This window comes from Primulina eburnea, chromosome 10 (assembly GCF_022965805.1).
Source record: "Primulina eburnea isolate SZY01 chromosome 10, ASM2296580v1, whole genome shotgun sequence".
In the NCBI taxonomy this organism is placed as follows: domain Eukaryota; kingdom Viridiplantae; phylum Streptophyta; class Magnoliopsida; order Lamiales; family Gesneriaceae; genus Primulina; species Primulina eburnea.
Window position 1 is genome coordinate 33,026,291 of NC_133110.1, and position 15,655 is coordinate 33,041,945.

At 33.9% G+C, this 15,655-nt stretch overlaps 2 protein-coding genes across 3 annotated transcripts; one reads left to right on the top strand and one right to left on the bottom strand.

Moving 5' to 3' along the window:
- Positions 1 to 7,357: 7,357 nt before the first annotated feature.
- LOC140803299 (uncharacterized) lies at positions 7,358 to 8,680 on the top strand. The gene is made up of 2 exons (XM_073159109.1): positions 7,358 to 7,554; positions 8,140 to 8,680. Exons 1-2 carry the CDS (start codon positions 7,453 to 7,455, stop codon positions 8,554 to 8,556), a joined length of 519 nt encoding a protein of 172 aa, XP_073015210.1. The 5' UTR covers positions 7,358 to 7,452; the 3' UTR covers positions 8,557 to 8,680.
- A 396-nt stretch (positions 8,681 to 9,076) lies between these two features.
- LOC140803300 (mitochondrial import inner membrane translocase subunit Tim9-like) lies at positions 9,077 to 12,476 on the bottom strand. Of its 2 annotated transcripts, XR_012111838.1 has the most exons (3): positions 12,287 to 12,426; positions 10,081 to 10,243; positions 9,340 to 9,476 (listed from the first exon to the last, which is right to left on the bottom strand). XR_012111838.1 is itself a non-coding variant. In XM_073159110.1 (2 exons), the coding sequence occupies exons 1-2, from the start codon at positions 12,379 to 12,381 to the stop codon at positions 9,290 to 9,292; spliced, it is 282 nt and encodes a 93-aa protein (XP_073015211.1). In that variant the 5' UTR covers positions 12,382 to 12,476; the 3' UTR covers positions 9,077 to 9,289. The 2 variants fall into 2 exon arrangements, 1 of the variants encoding a protein (XP_073015211.1); XM_073159110.1 differs by lacking the exon at positions 10,081 to 10,243 and having other exon boundaries at positions 9,077 to 9,476; positions 12,287 to 12,476.
- Positions 12,477 to 15,655: the final 3,179 nt, after the last annotated feature.

The window sequence follows — 15,655 nt, forward strand, 5'->3', positions numbered from 1 at the left end:
ATTTACTGAAATCTCATTATTTTCATGAGAATTTGATTCTTCATAAATAATATTATCCAAGTTTGGTTAATTGATTTCTCTTACTATATCATCCAAGATTTCTTCTTCGGGAGCTTTTGAATTTTTTTTCTCTTGTACCTTTCTTTTTCGAGGTACAATATCCTTCGAACCAATTAGTCGACCACGCTTCTGGCGTATTTTAGAATCATTTGCAGGTTGAATAATAGATGGTCCTACAGGGATATCAATTTTTACAGGGGTATTCTCTGCATGAATATGTGACTTTGTCACATTCTTTGTATTAACAAAAGCATCGGGAAATTGGTTTGCAATTTTTTGCAAGTGAATGATTCTTTCAAATTCTTGCTCACATGATTATTTCAAGGACCATAATGAGATAGTGTTTTCTCATTCCAACAAATCTTTTGTTGTTCTTCGGGACACAACTTTATTTCCCCTAGATTTGGAAATTCCAATTCATCGAAGTGGCAATCTGCAAATCTCGCAGTAAACAAGTCTCATGTTAAAGGTTCCAAATATCTAATAATAGATGGTGAATCATATCCCACATAAATCACAAGTCTACGTTGTGGGCCTATTTTGGTTCGTTGTGTAGGTGTGAGAGGGACTTGTACTGCACAACCAAATACTCGAATGTGAGAAACATCATGCTCTCGACCATAAGCAAGTTGTAAGGGTGAGTATTGGTAATAATTAGTTGGCCTTATACGAATCAATGATGCAGCATGTAATATGGCATGACCCCACATAGATGATGGAAGTTTGGTTCTCATGAGTAATGGTCTAGCAATTAATTGCAAACGCTTAATAAATGACTCAGCTAAGCCATTTTGTGTATGAACATAGGCAACCGAATGCTCAACTGAAATCCCTATTGATATACAATAGTCATTAAATGTCTGTGATTTAAATTCAGCAGCATTATCAAGACAAATTGTCTTGATTGAGTGATCTGAGAATTGAGCTCGTAATTTAATAATTTGCGCAAGTAATCTAGCAAAGCCTATATTTTGAGTTGTAAGCAAACTACCATGTGACCATCTAGTAGACGCATCAATCAATACCATAAAGTATCTAAATTGTCCACATGGTGGGTGTATAGGTCAACAAATATCCCCATGAATTCTCTCCAAGAAAGTTGGGATTTCAACATCAATCTTTGTAGGAAAAGGTCTTGTAATTAATTTGCCTTGTGAACAAGCTACACATGGATAATCATTGTGTAAAAGAATTTTCTGGTTCTTTAGAGTGTGTCCATGTGAGTTAATTATTATTCTGCGCATCATTGTTGCCCCAGGGTAACCAAGTCGATCATGTCATAATTTGAAGCTCTGTTGGTCAACAAACTTCTGGTTTGTGGCAATGTTTTCTTCGACTGTTTTATATAATAGATGTTATGCAAAGGTACTCGAAATTATTTTCATTTAATGTTTCAACATGGTATCCATTTAGGCAGATATCTTTAAAGCTAAGCAATTTTCTACTGGATTTGCTCGCATATAGGGTATTTTCAATATATAGGCTTGTATTATTCGGTAAAATGATTTTTGTCTTTCCATAACCTTCAATAATTTTTTATGCATCCGATATTGTTGTAACATTATTTTCAGCTAATGTTAACTCCAAAAAATACTTTTTATTTTGAAGAATGATATGTGTTGTACCACTATCTACTAAGAATTCATCCTGACATTTCATCGTTAATCTAAAATAAAAATATAAATCAATAAGCTAAATATGATAAATAATGTGTAAGACTTTCAAAGGTAATATTTTATCGAATAATGAAAACATTTATTGAATAACAAAATAAACTTCCACGACAAATCCTAAACATAAACTGAACATCAAAATAAAAACAAGACCGCGATAACCTGATAAACAATAGAAATTCAAAGTAGGAACAAGACCAATGAAATTAATTGCTTATTATTTTCTAACACACCACCACCAATCAAATTATCTATATTTCCATCTGCATTAGCAAAGAAATCAGAGACGTCCAAGTGAGTTATATCAACTGGATCATCATTGTCCACAAAATTTATCTCCATTATTCCATTTTCCTTGATTGATTTTTGGTATAGATCCACAAGATGTTTTGTCGTACGACAGGTACGAGACCAATTCTTCATATACTTTGAAACTTTTCTCCTTTGCTTCTTCATTATTGGAATTCCACTGCTGGTGGCTTGTTTTATGTTTCTTTCCATTTTGTTGCTGATAGTATCTTCTTTGGCCACGCTCACGCCCACGCCCACGTCCACGTCCACGTCCACGTCCACGTTGACTTTCATTGTTATGATTCTGAGTGAAATTAGCATTTGCTTCAGGAAATACAATTTCATATTCTTTAGGAAATGTAGTTCCATTTGCTTCAGGAAATGATGTGGATCCAGTTGGGCGCATTTGGTGATTTTTCATGAGCAGCTCATTGTTTTGTTCAGCAACTAGTAAGCACGAGATGAGTTCAGAGTACCTTTGAAATCCACATGCACGATATTGCTGCTGCAGGAGCACATTTGATGCATGAAAAATGGAGAATGTTTTTTCTAACATGTCTTGATCAGTGACTTTCTCTCCACAAAGTATCATTGTGGAACTAGTCTTAAATAATGCAGAGTTATAGTCACTTACGGACTTAAAATCTTGTAACCGTAGGTGCATCCATTCATATCGGGCTCTTGGGAGAACTACAGTTCTCTGATGGTCAAATCTTTCTTTAGATTTTTTCCAAAGCTCTCGTGGCTCTTTCACAGTGAGATATTTGACTTTCAATCCGTCATTGAGGTGATGACGAAAGAAAATGAGTGTCTTTGCACGGTCCTGCTGGGACATTTCATTTCCTTCTTTGATTGTATCTCCTAAATTCATAGAGACAAGGTAGATCTCGACATCCAAAATCCATGATAAATAATTTTTTCCAGTCAAGTCAAGTGCTTCAAATTCAAGTTTGGTGATGTTCGCCATTGCAACTTAAAAAAAATATAGTAGAGTTATGACATATATAGAGTAAAATTGTATTACTATCATTGAAACTAAATATTATGAAAGATAACACATGTTATCACTTGTAATATGCAAGAAAGGAGAATAGGTAATAGAAAAACAGAGATAATTAATTATCGGTGTGTACTATGAAAGAAAGGGTTAACTCGACCCTATCCCTGCTGACAGTGCTCGCAAGGGTCGATCCAACGGCTCGGATTTTTTCGAATCAATTTTTTTTTTTTTTACCGGGAGGCAGGGGTGATCCGGGCCAGTGCCTGCACGGGCAGGGTGAAACAATCCGCAAGAAAGGGGGTTTACTGCGACTTGTACTATCCATCACTTGTATTATCTATATGAATTTTTTTCTTTCTTTCTTCGACTTGTACTATATTTTCGTGTCAATTCTTGTTAAAAAAATTAAAAAAAGGAAGCTGAACAAATAATCAAGTGAATAATTTATAGTTTTTATAATACTAAAAGCGTTTATTACGGTAAAGATTTAAAAAAAAAATCCAAAAAGTCATGGTCATATGTCCAGGATTCAAAATTCAATAGAAATCATATACAACTAAAAAATAAAAAATAAAACACACTTTATAAACATGATAAGAAAACTTGAATCAAAACAAAAATACATTTATAATTTATATTGAATCAACATTCTTCAAAAATATTGTTTGAAACATATAACATTTATCTAAATTTTTCAGGAATATGATAACATTATATTTTATATTAATATTATTCATAGATATTGATAGATCTTTATGATCTTAGATCAATGTTCTTCGAGAATATTGATAAATGTTATATATTTATATTTAATCATAGATCTATCAATATTATCAACATAAAATCGTATTGTGCTACTTCAAGAACATCAACATAAAATTAAAAAAAATTTGCTTCTTCAGGAGTATCAATATAAACGTATAATTTGTGCTACTTCAGGAGCATCAATGTTAAATCTAAATATTGTGCTTCTTCGAGAGCATCCATACAAGACTAAAAATAAATTATCTAAGAATTTTACCTTGAAGAGCACTTGTGCTGATAACGTGTTGTGAATAGTAAAGAATATAGAGAAGAGATAATGATTTTAGAATGTTTTATTCATGATCTGAGACTTCTTTTTATAGAGCACATTTACAAGGAAACAAATTTTATTCAATAATCATCTATAATATTATTTCTATAACAAAATAAATAATAAATCATTTAATTAAATAGAACACACTTCGGTTCAAAATTCGAACCCTAAATCGAGAGTTCAAGATTTTTTTTTATTTCGAATCCAAAACCATAATTAAAGGTTGGAACTAGAGCAGTAAAATTAAGCTCAGCTCACCCAACCAGTCTATTGATGATCTATGGTCGTCTCACCCCTTCAAAACTTAGGTTGTGTTGATAATTTTTTAATCTGTTCAAATAGCGGTCAATTGATTGTCATATTGGCGGGTTACGGGGTGGACTGGCCTGTCTTGTCCCGACCCACCTAATATAACAAAAAATTAGCAAGATAGCACGTTAAGTTGACAATTTTTCAATCACCCAAATTATCCGCAAAGAAATGAATGGCAACAGGAAATGCATTAATGATGATATATGCAAATTTGACAAATGAAGCATTTAGACAGGAAGATGCGTTTTCATATGTGTTTTCACACTGACAAGGCGCTCTATAAATAGAGCTTCCTCCTTTCATTCATATATCATATCACTTTCGAGTTATTCTCTCATCTCAATAAATTCTTATTTGAGTGTGTTGTTCTATAATACTTATGAGGTGTTTTGTTCTCATTTGTTAAGAGAGTTTGTGTCCTCTTTAGAAACACAATGTGTAGTTGTACATCATAAAATATTATAGTGGAATTATTTTCATCTTGCATGTGATTTTAACCTAACAATTTTTAGGGGTTTTTTTTTAAGGTCAGTGCTTGTACTTTATTGAATATCTAAAATTTCATTAGTTACAAGACGAATCAACCAAATAGGAAAATCTCCAATCTCCCACACAAAATGAGAGGAGTATGAAATAGCAAAAGAAGCGATCGATTGTGCGACTACATTCGCTGATCGTCGAATATAGCTAAGTGAAGTGTTACTTAAGGAGTCCAGGAGAATTCTGATATCTGTAGCAATGGACCCTACGTAACTGAGATTCTCTTCCAACCTTGTGACTGCTTGCACGGCTAGTAAAGAATCTGAGGTGACATGATGAAGCGAGAGGTTGCTCATTTGAGAGATCTTCAAACCGATTTCAATAGCCAGAAGTTCAGCATATGTGATAGATTGAGGTTTGTTAATTTTCTTTCCAAACCCAAGAACTGGTTGCCCCTCATGGTTTCTGACCACCCCTCCAATTTCATAACAATTTGATTCTTCCTTATAGGTTGCATCAATATCCAATCTGAGTTTGTCTTTTGGTGGAGCAACCCATTCCCCAGCTGAAGTACACTGGCGAGTTCCTAACAAAAGGAGAGAGAGCTAGTCTCGAATGTTGGAAATCATGTAATAGAATCTCACTCCAATCAGTACTAATACCGCCAGAACATTCTTTTTTCTTGTGAATCAAACTCAGTCGTTCCATCCAGGTTGCCCAAGCTCACATTGCAAACAATTCAAAATCTATTTTATTAATCTTCTCTTTCATCCACAGAAAAATATCAAACAAATTCAAATGTCTAACTTGTTTCAGGAACGACCAAAAGTAAGTCCTTTTCCAGCAGGATTTGATTACAGGACATGCGATTAAGGCATGACTTGTCGAATCACATACGGATTGGCACAGCGGGCACATAGCAGAGACTGGGACATGGTGAGTTAATAAATTTTGTTATGTAGGTATTATGTCAAGGACTGCTCTCCAACAAAATATTCGGACTTTCGGAGGGACTGAGAGAGCCCAGAGGTATTGCCACCAACTTTTCAAGCGAGAGCTCGAGGTAGATACCGGAGAGTCATAAAAGCCCATAGCGACCTTGTACCCATCTCGAACCGTGTATTTTCTTTTCGGATCAAAGATCCAATACCGGTAGTCCTCATGATGTGTCGAATAGATAGGAATGGTTAGGATCTTTGCAACGAGGTAGTTCGAGAAATGCTGGCTAACCACTGATTCATTCGATTTTCGATTTTCAATAAGATCTTTAACAAACATATTATTATTCTGCATCTCTGTAGGAATAGCACAACCCCAAGAGCTCGGTATCCATCTATCTCTATTCAATGCAATCCTGGCTCCATCTCCCACATGCCAACAAAGTCCCTTATCTAGTAAGGGTATGCTCCACAGTACGGAGCGCCAGAGGTACTAAGGCTTATTACCAAGGCCAGCTGCCATGATGTCTTGGTGCTTGAAATAACGTGCTTTAAGAACACGAGCTACCAGAGAGTCTGGATCCACAATGATACGCCATATCTGCTTAGCCAAAAAAGTCTTATTAAAGGTTTCCAGATGGCGGAATCTCCAATCTCATTAGCCCATTTTGGCGACTCTGATTAGAACCAAGAACTTCTGCTCGATTTTCATCCTAGCTCCTATAAAAGACCGATCAAGATCGAAATTGAAACTGTGGATTAACTTTAAGTAGCATGATGATTTATCATTCCAATACTTTGTAGAACTTGAATCAAACGGTGGATGAGAAAACATTTATTTAATAAACTAATATATCATTATTCACAACAAACATTATAATATTTCATTATAAAGAAGTTTGGAAAAAAATAGTTATTTAATCAATATTTCAAAAAATAAAATATCAAATAATATATCGATTTTCTGAGTTTTGACTATTGTCACCCATTTGATTTAAAGATATGCTTGAACAAAGAAATGATGAAATTGATAAATGTTGTGAGATAAATTTGTAGAAATTGATTAGTATATATAGTGAATAAATTTTAGTAAATAGCATATGTAGTATTTAATTTTGAAAATAGCGGTTGGTGAATAATTTGGCCGTTTGAAAAGAGCCGTTGGTGATAATTAGCGACGGTTTTTGAAAAACCGTCGCTTTTTTCAAAAACCGTCGCTTTTCAGTTTGCGACAGTTTACGAAAAATCGTCGCAAATTTCAAAATAATGCCGTTCGTTCTGATGAATTTTTTGGCTGTCATGTTAGCCAAGATTATTAACACATGCACCAATGACCCACATTGGTGCATGAACATTAACCCACCAATGTGGGTGCCCTTATAATCAAGACGATAAATAATATTTTCAAATTAATCAAATAAAACACAACACTGGAAAAGAAGCAAACTGAGAAAGATAATCACAATAGCCAATCAAATGGTGCCATTTGTACAAAAACGAAAAATAAAAATAAGAAATATTTTGCTCCACACAAAATGATAAATCAGAGCCTGTATTTGTCCAAATATTCTTCACAGTTTTGCAGTACATTTTCTCCACCACTAATACGGAGAAGAAGCGATGAAGATTATGGCGGCAGCACCGTATTCACCACTTTCAATCAGATCCATGGCTGCTAAGAAGCCCATTTCTTCTACCGCCAAAACTGTTGGCTCTAAAAAGGTTAGTAATCTTCGTCAAATGGGTTGTTTCGACATGTTTAGTGCTGGAAAAAACACAGATTCTTTAGTGTAATGTAGTCGTATCTAACTCTGTCTGGAAGATGGGTTATTTTTGCGAAGAAGTTCTTGATTTCTTTGAAAATTGAACTTACGGGTTGCCTATGATCTCGAAGAGGAAGAATCTTGGCCAGAATTTTGATTTGAAACTAGAGATAATCTCCGCACAGACCCTTACTTTCTGGAGACCATGATAGAATGGATATGCATTCATTATGTTTACATGGTGAGAAGACGACCCATTAGTTGATTACTTATTACTCGTCTTTGTTTCATTAATAAACGTTAGGGAGTGTGTGACAGATTAATACTTAATTTAATATCCATTAAAAGTTCATCTTATCAAAAGTCTAAACCATGTCTTAATTATCTTCGACAAGGAAAGAAATCGTGGTTCAATTTGATGCTACGGCTTTACTATGTTTCGGAATCCCTATTCGATGTTCCATTCTTCTTCACTACATGGTCATTATTCTTGGGAAGAAAAGAAAGAGAAATTGATGAGAACGTGTTATGTCTTACCTTGTAGAGTACAACGGTCTATCCTCTGGGAGAGCCCGCACGAGTGGGCAACACAGCGTCGGAGACGCCTGTGAAGCTTTTGACGAGGGTGGAGCAGCTGCGCCTCCTCAGTAAGGCGGAGAAGGCTGGCCTCTTGTCAGCAGCGGAGAAAGCAGGGTTGTCGTTGTCTGCGATAGAGAAGCTCGGCCTTCTCTCTAAAGCAGAGGAATTCGGTGTCCTGTCAATTGCTACCGACCCTGGAACGCCCTCGACTCTGCTCACTCTGAGCCTGTTTTTACTTGTTTTGGGGCCTGTGTTCGTGTTCTTGGTGCCGGAAGATTACCCTTGGCAGATAGGACTGCAGTTTGTGGTTGCTGGGGTTTCTATAGTTGGTGGATCTGCTGCTTTTGCTACCTCAAATCTTTTGTCTAGTCTGCAGAAATAAAGAACATGTTGTTGGCATATTGATGTAATTTCGAAGCATTTGTGGATTACATCAACTTCTTTCTGACGGAGTACAATGTAGCATTCATTTTCTTGTTTGCTAATATAAACACGCAGTTTGTGCTTGTGCTCTCTGGCCAATTTTCATTTTTGTGACCAGATTTTTCAGGGGTGTCCTGTCCAAATTAAGGATGAAGACTTGTATGTATCATTACGGCCGGGATGACGAGGATTCGTTCCAAATTTAGGATGAGATATATCTATCTTACAATCTCCCCTATATGATGCGTCCAGAAGGATCAAATTAAGAATAAATATGTTGCACTCTTTTCATTTTCAATCAATGAAGCTTCAATTTTGAGAAAGAAGCTGATGCTTATAGATAGAAATTATTTTTAAATGAGAATTGAAAGGATGCTTCTAAAAAAACAAACTTTATGTATTAGTGCATGCATCCCAGCATATTATAACTGCTTCTATTGTGTTAAAAAAAACAGAGAGATAAAAGAGACTCAGAAAAGTGAAATTCAAACTATTACTTATATATGAATCTAGTCATAAATAACAAATTTTCGGCAAAAAAAGTACTGTTATCTTGCACCACTAAATGATGATCAGAAACCTTGAATTCAACACAATCTTTTGGTTACTAAATAAAATGTTGCATCCCGACGTTAAGTAAACACAAAACCAATATTCTCGGAGAAAGACCAGCCACACATGGAAGAGGCATCCTAATCTTGTGTAGGAGCACCCTGGTTTAGCTCTGCAAATCTCATGCCAACACGCATAGAGTGTTTCAGGAACTTCTCGGCACATCTGCGAACACAAGTTTCCTCTTGCTTGTCAAGAGTCTTGCGACGGAAAGTGTCAACACAGTCGGTGAAACATCTCTCCACCAATGAGTTATACATCCTTAAACTGCAGAACAAACACATGAAAATATTAATTTCATCCCTATTTCATAAAAAAATTGTGTTTTTATGTAAAACATCCATTCAAATTCATCTGAACTAATGTGTGATCATCCTCAACGGAAAAGACTTCGGGTTGGATGCAATAATTTGGTCCGTAAAACACTACTAAATAAAAACAATTTCTGATGAATGTACAATACTTCGCATAAAACAAGAATCAGGATGGCGACGCTAGCAAACAAGTACCTTGAGCCACACAATATAAAGAGGAGAAGACAAACCACCACTTTATAAGTATTACTTATGCACATATTACAGAACTCTCAGGATATCAAGTTCCCCATAGAATCATTACAAGATAAGTAATAGCAAGAATTATGGCACTTCATGAAAATACAAGTGTTCTTTTTTTTTTTATTACAGAGCATACAAATTTTGAAGTCTCTCAAACACCAAAAGAGAGAAATACATTTGGTTATTGTATTACAAAAGTTGCAAGTTAGCATCAGCATAGCTTTAGGAAGCCCACCAAGCAATTAGGAGTTAAGGCGGATTAATACATGGCCATATATTAGGAAAGAGATAGACTGAGGGGTACCGTAATTTACCTCTGGAGAAAATATATGACCATGGCAACAATAAAACAGAGCCTAAAGTACACCAACCGTACACCACTGGTTGGATGATTAACAACATTGGGGTTGGGTACCATGGTGTCAAGTTGCAAAAGAGATACTGCTCGACTCACATGCACTCAAAACCCAACGGACGCTGCAACAAAGAACCAATTGTTGAGCTAAAACCTACAACTACATTTGCCAAAAAAAAAATAATAAGGGCAGGGTCTTCATGTTATCCAACAATCTTTGTAGCTTCGTCGAAATGGCAATAATTATATTCTATTTGCAGGCGAAAATTTCCGAATGTATGGATCCTAGAGAATCCTCAAGTTAGCAAGAACTTCCACCAAGCAGCACAAATAGCATCCCTATAAGAACCCATAAGTTATTACAAAGTTTCCAATTGTGATAAACTCTTATCACAATAACAACCAAGTGAGTCCAAGACTATATGTACATGCCATAGTTATTTAAGTCGTAAGGCGCACTAAAACGCTAGGATACCCAGGATGGAACCTAAGGCACAACGCGAAACGCACGCTTTATCGAAGTAAAACACATTTAATATAAATTTTAAAATTCAATATATATAAAGTGATTTATACTATAATATTACATAAATTAAATATTTTTCACAAAGATAGCAAACATTATAAATAAAAATTCATTAATAGATGATGTAGCTTAAATCATAACCAGAAAAAAAACTTCGATCATCTAAATTTCATTATTAATTTATAAGTGTATAGTATATTATGGGGAAAAGAATTCAAATATCTAAATCTTAAAATTCCTATTAATCTCCTCAACTATATCAATATCGTCGTCGTCATTCCAAACAATGGCGAGTCATGAGCTTAGAAGAAATTAGATCATTGAATGATTAGGACTTACTTTGTGATGGAAAACATATTTGTGTCACAGTGACCCATATTATTGGCTTCTCTTTCTTTTTGAATTTTACTAAAATACACAATCTGATTTAAAATAGTGATACTATAAGAAGCTGAAACATTGTAGATAATCATATTCAATAATGACAATAGACGGAAGATTACAGTAAAAGTTACATAGATGATTTTTAAACTTTCTAAAAAAAAGTCTTACATAAATGAGCGACAAAATAGTTTTTTATCAATAAATAATCATGGGATTTGCTAATCCAGCTTCAAAATTGTTTGGGCTTGAGTTAATTTTTATTTACGTACAAAATGACAGCCCACTTATTTAAAGCGCATGCTTCTGCACCTCTCAGAAGTCTTTGCCTTGCAGAGGCGTGCTCTTGTTTCAAGTGTTGCGCCTAGGTGATAACCCAGGCGCAAACTTTTAATAACTATGTTACAGACAAAAGACCAAGCGAATCCAAGACTATATTTACAGGTAAAGAGAAAGCATTTTGCTCAACAAATATACCAAAAGGATGATGAAACCCCTTAAACACACAGAAGTACTCTAACAAAGCTCGAAGGAAAGGTTAAGCAAAACTTAGATACAGAAAATAATGCCAAACTACTACAGAAAGGTTTCGGCAAGTTAAAATAAGCAACAAGAATGCACAAAAACTTTCTTAGTTCAATTACCTTTCTTAAATACAAGAGACCGAGTTTTTAATTTGATATAGAGTACACGAGGGCACGTCTAAGCAAATGACAAATCAAAGGGAGGGATACAAATTTAAACATCAATGCACCATTTAGTGCAAAAGATATTATAGTTTGGCTCGAGTTTAGAATAATCGGAGTTAAAAATAATCATATTTTTAGTATATTTCAAATTATTATCCCCTGCAACTCCAAATTTATTGCATCCAACGAGTCATGCGATCTCTAAGAAGATATTGCTATTAATTATCCCCAAAATATTACACTGCTCATTGGCAGAGATGGTACATTATCTCACACTCCCCAAAGAATAAGCACATTCAACAAGCAGGAAAAATTAAATACTGATTACTGATGTTAAGCCTAAGGGGAAAAATGTTATCGTATCATTGCTCTGACAAAAATCATAAACAAATTTTGCATCACAGATTAAAAAGAAATTTGAACTGAAACAACAAATCATTTTAGGCACATTCTTACAAAATAAAGCTGTGCCTAGCTTCAACTAATCTTCAGAACAGGAGAAAATCCAAAACTGTTCAACAAAGACCCAAAAATTCTGCCTCGGATAAATTAGGTTAGCTGGTGCATACCTGTCGCGGATTTGGAGCTGGTCGATCATGGCCGTCATTCGAAGCTTATCTCCCTCCGGAAGAGCGTCCAAATCTCCGAGCATGCTCTTGTCCATTTAGAGATTTCGAGATAGTGCAAACTGCGATGCATAAAGTATAACCAACTTTACAAAGCAAGGATCAATGTTCTAAAAACTTGACTTCTGGAGGAAGAAGAATGCACTATGCAGTGTGTTTTAAGGGATAGAATAAACGGACACGATTTGTAGCATCGGGCGGCTCAAAATAATTCAAGATTTGGAGAATAATTTGTCCACATCTATAATGATATATGTATATGTATATCTATATTTCTATATTAAGTGTGAGGGACCTCATAGTAACTACCTAGAGAGGACACCAACTTTTTTTTCCACTTTTACCCTTATATGATATTAATATTACACTTTTGTTTTTTGTTTTTTTTTATTTCAACACACACTTTTATTTTTATTTTTTTTCATTTCAACCATTAAATATAAATTTATTCCCTCCATAATTTGTCGAATTTCATTTTAATACATCGATAATAATAAAAAAGATTGTAAACACACGCAACGTGTGTGCATAGTAACTAGTATAAATTAAAATTCCAAATAGGAATTCTTAAGCTTCATTTGTTTGTTTTGAAATTTTTTTTTTACTTTTATATTTTATTTTCTTAAAAAAGCATGATTTTTTTTATTTTTATTTTCTCATATATATCACCTTTATTTATTTATGTTTTCTTTTATCTTATACTTAGTTTTCTCGTAGTATTCGTCGTTCACTAATTATTTATACTATTTAACGACGAGATAACAAGAGAGAAATATTCCCGATAATTTTTTATCGTTAAACATATCTGAAAACATACAAATAAAAAATGTACTTAATATAAAATAGAATCATATATTAACACGATGTATGAGATATAAAATATTTTTTTCGTTGTTGTATTAAAGTAAATTAATGAATTTGCTATATTTATGTAAACTTCAATTATTTTCACTATTTAATATTTTTAATAGATGATATTGATGTAATAACATTTCCAATTATTGTAATTAATTGGTTTATTTTATTTTAATTTTGTTTTTGAGATATGAAATTGACTGTAAATGTTACCCATTTTTGGGCCAAGTCTATAATGGCATGTTAAAATTCCGAGAATTTTAAATAAAATTAACCCACATCAGAATCGGGCCCAATTTTCACAAAATAAATAAAAATTAAACTTGTAATTTATTAATTTTATTTATTTATTTATATATATGTTCTGGCAATGTTTGAATTATTGGTAGCATATTTTCGAGCAAGCCTTTGTCATTGGCCATTGATTGCACTTTTGGCTGCCTCGCCAGGGATACGAGAGAAATAACTGTCTGCAAAGAAAGTGACTTATCAAAAAATAATTTTTTGGATTCTTTTTATCCACTTCGATTTTAGTCTTTTAATATCAATGAAGTTTTATTACATGGTTTTGGATCGATAGATTTATAGTTTATTGATTTAAAATTCGCTGACTATCTGACTATATGTATCTGCGTGTGCGTGTGTGCGTGTATTGTTGAAGTTGTATCTCCAAACATTTGAGAGCTCAACAAAGTTAAAATCATTTGAGACCAATGCGTTTTCAAGTAATTCCATTAGGAGTGGGTCTCATGTGAGACCGTCTCACGGATTTTAATATGTGAGACGGGTCAACCCGACCCATATTCACAATAAAAAGTAATACTCTTAGCATAAAAAATAATACATTTTCATGGATAACCCAAATAAGAGATCCGTCTCACAAATACAACCCGTGAGACCGTCTCACACAAGTTTTTGCCTTCCATTAGGACTTAAGCATCAAATCCAAATTTGGTGTTTAAGTCCAACTTGGATAGATGGAAATGATTTGAAAAATAAGTTTAAATGGTAGTTGCTTATTTTGATATTTAGATTAGACAAAATTGTAAGTTTTTTATTTATATTTGTCATGCATGAATTTAGACATTTATGTTGTTAACTTTGTTTTTTGTACAATATAATTTTCATATTTTTTTTTGCAGTTTTAGTATGTTTTCTGATATGACATCCATGCAGCACCAACGTTGCACTGACATGATACTGATTTGTGTGTTTTCACATTAGCACTGATGATAAAAAATAATTAAAATTGTAAAAAAACATTGAAATATGAATGGCCATAAATATTGAGATACAATAAAGGACTGCAACGATATATTTGTGTGTCTGTGTTACATCATGCAAGAAACTTGAAAGATCCAATTTCAAATATTATATTATTATCCTTTAATACACACACATATATATACACACATATATATATCAATAATTATATCCTTTTACTTTGTGCGTATACGAGATTTTTTACAAAAACTGAACTTTGACAACATAAAAAAAACAAATCGTAAAAAACGAACACATAAGTCGAATATTTCAATTTTTCCTTTCGTTTAACAAGCTTCGTGGATTTAATACTATTTAGATTTAAATCATATAATTGAAATAGTTGCTTTTGAATCATTTAAATATTACTCATATCGTACTATTTTAGGTGTGCTATTTATATCAAATTTATTACCTCATAAATTATTTATTATTTTGGTAAAAATTAATTACCTCATAAATATGCATACTATTTATTATATTTTTGTGTGGTTAAATCGTATATGCATACTGTGGGGACCCGGACGCTAATCATAGTCATAATCGTCATTGGGACTAATTAATCAATTATAAAACAGGGTCTAATTTTTTTTTTAAAATGCGAAACGTAGTGACAACAATCTAATATACAACTCAGTATATAATAAAGTACAAGTCCTGTACCGTCTACAATTCAGTACAAACTAAGGTTCAACAACTACTATCAAGTGTTCAAACCCTATATACAATCCAAGTCCGAAGCCTCCACTCTAATCACAATCTCTCCTCATCTCCTGGACCCTGAACCTGTCCCACCTGTTGTCATGTACACATACAAACAAGACAACAGCCGGATAACTCCGGTGAGAATAAATCCCAGTATAAATCAAAGAACATGCAGTCATATATTCAATACCAAGCATGAAACAGATAACAATAATACATATCAAAATCAGAAATGTAAACAATATCAATCTGTCGACAATACTCGTGACTCCACGATTCAGACTAGACTCAATCCTAGCCTAGGGATCCCAGTGTCCAGATGTGGCATTCCTATATCGACAAACAGTAATAGAAAAGACTCCAGTTCTATCCAAGTCGATATAACCAAACATCCAGTGTCCAGACGCATCCATCAAAGACTATGGTCTATCGCCATATCTTGTGACATCGTGCAATGTACCCGTGGTTACCTGCCACTATCAGGTACTT

What these genes read in the sequence shown, in the direction of transcription:
- LOC140803299 (XM_073159109.1), top strand. Translation starts at nt 7,453, where the DNA reads ATGAAGATTATGGCGGCAGCACCGTATTCACCACTTTCAATCAGATCC. An exon ending in AAACTGTTGGCTCTAAAAAG is followed by an intron (nt 7,555 to 8,139) that starts GTTAGTAATCTT and finishes CTTACCTTGTAG; the next exon opens with AGTACAACGGTCTATCCTCT.
- LOC140803300 (XM_073159110.1), bottom strand. Translation starts at nt 12,381, where the DNA reads ATGGACAAGAGCATGCTCGGAGATTTGGACGCTCTTCCGGAGGGAGAT. An exon ending in CAGCTCCAAATCCGCGACAG is followed by an intron (nt 9,477 to 12,286) that starts GTATGCACCAGC and finishes TTTGTTCTGCAG; the next exon opens with TTTAAGGATGTATAACTCAT.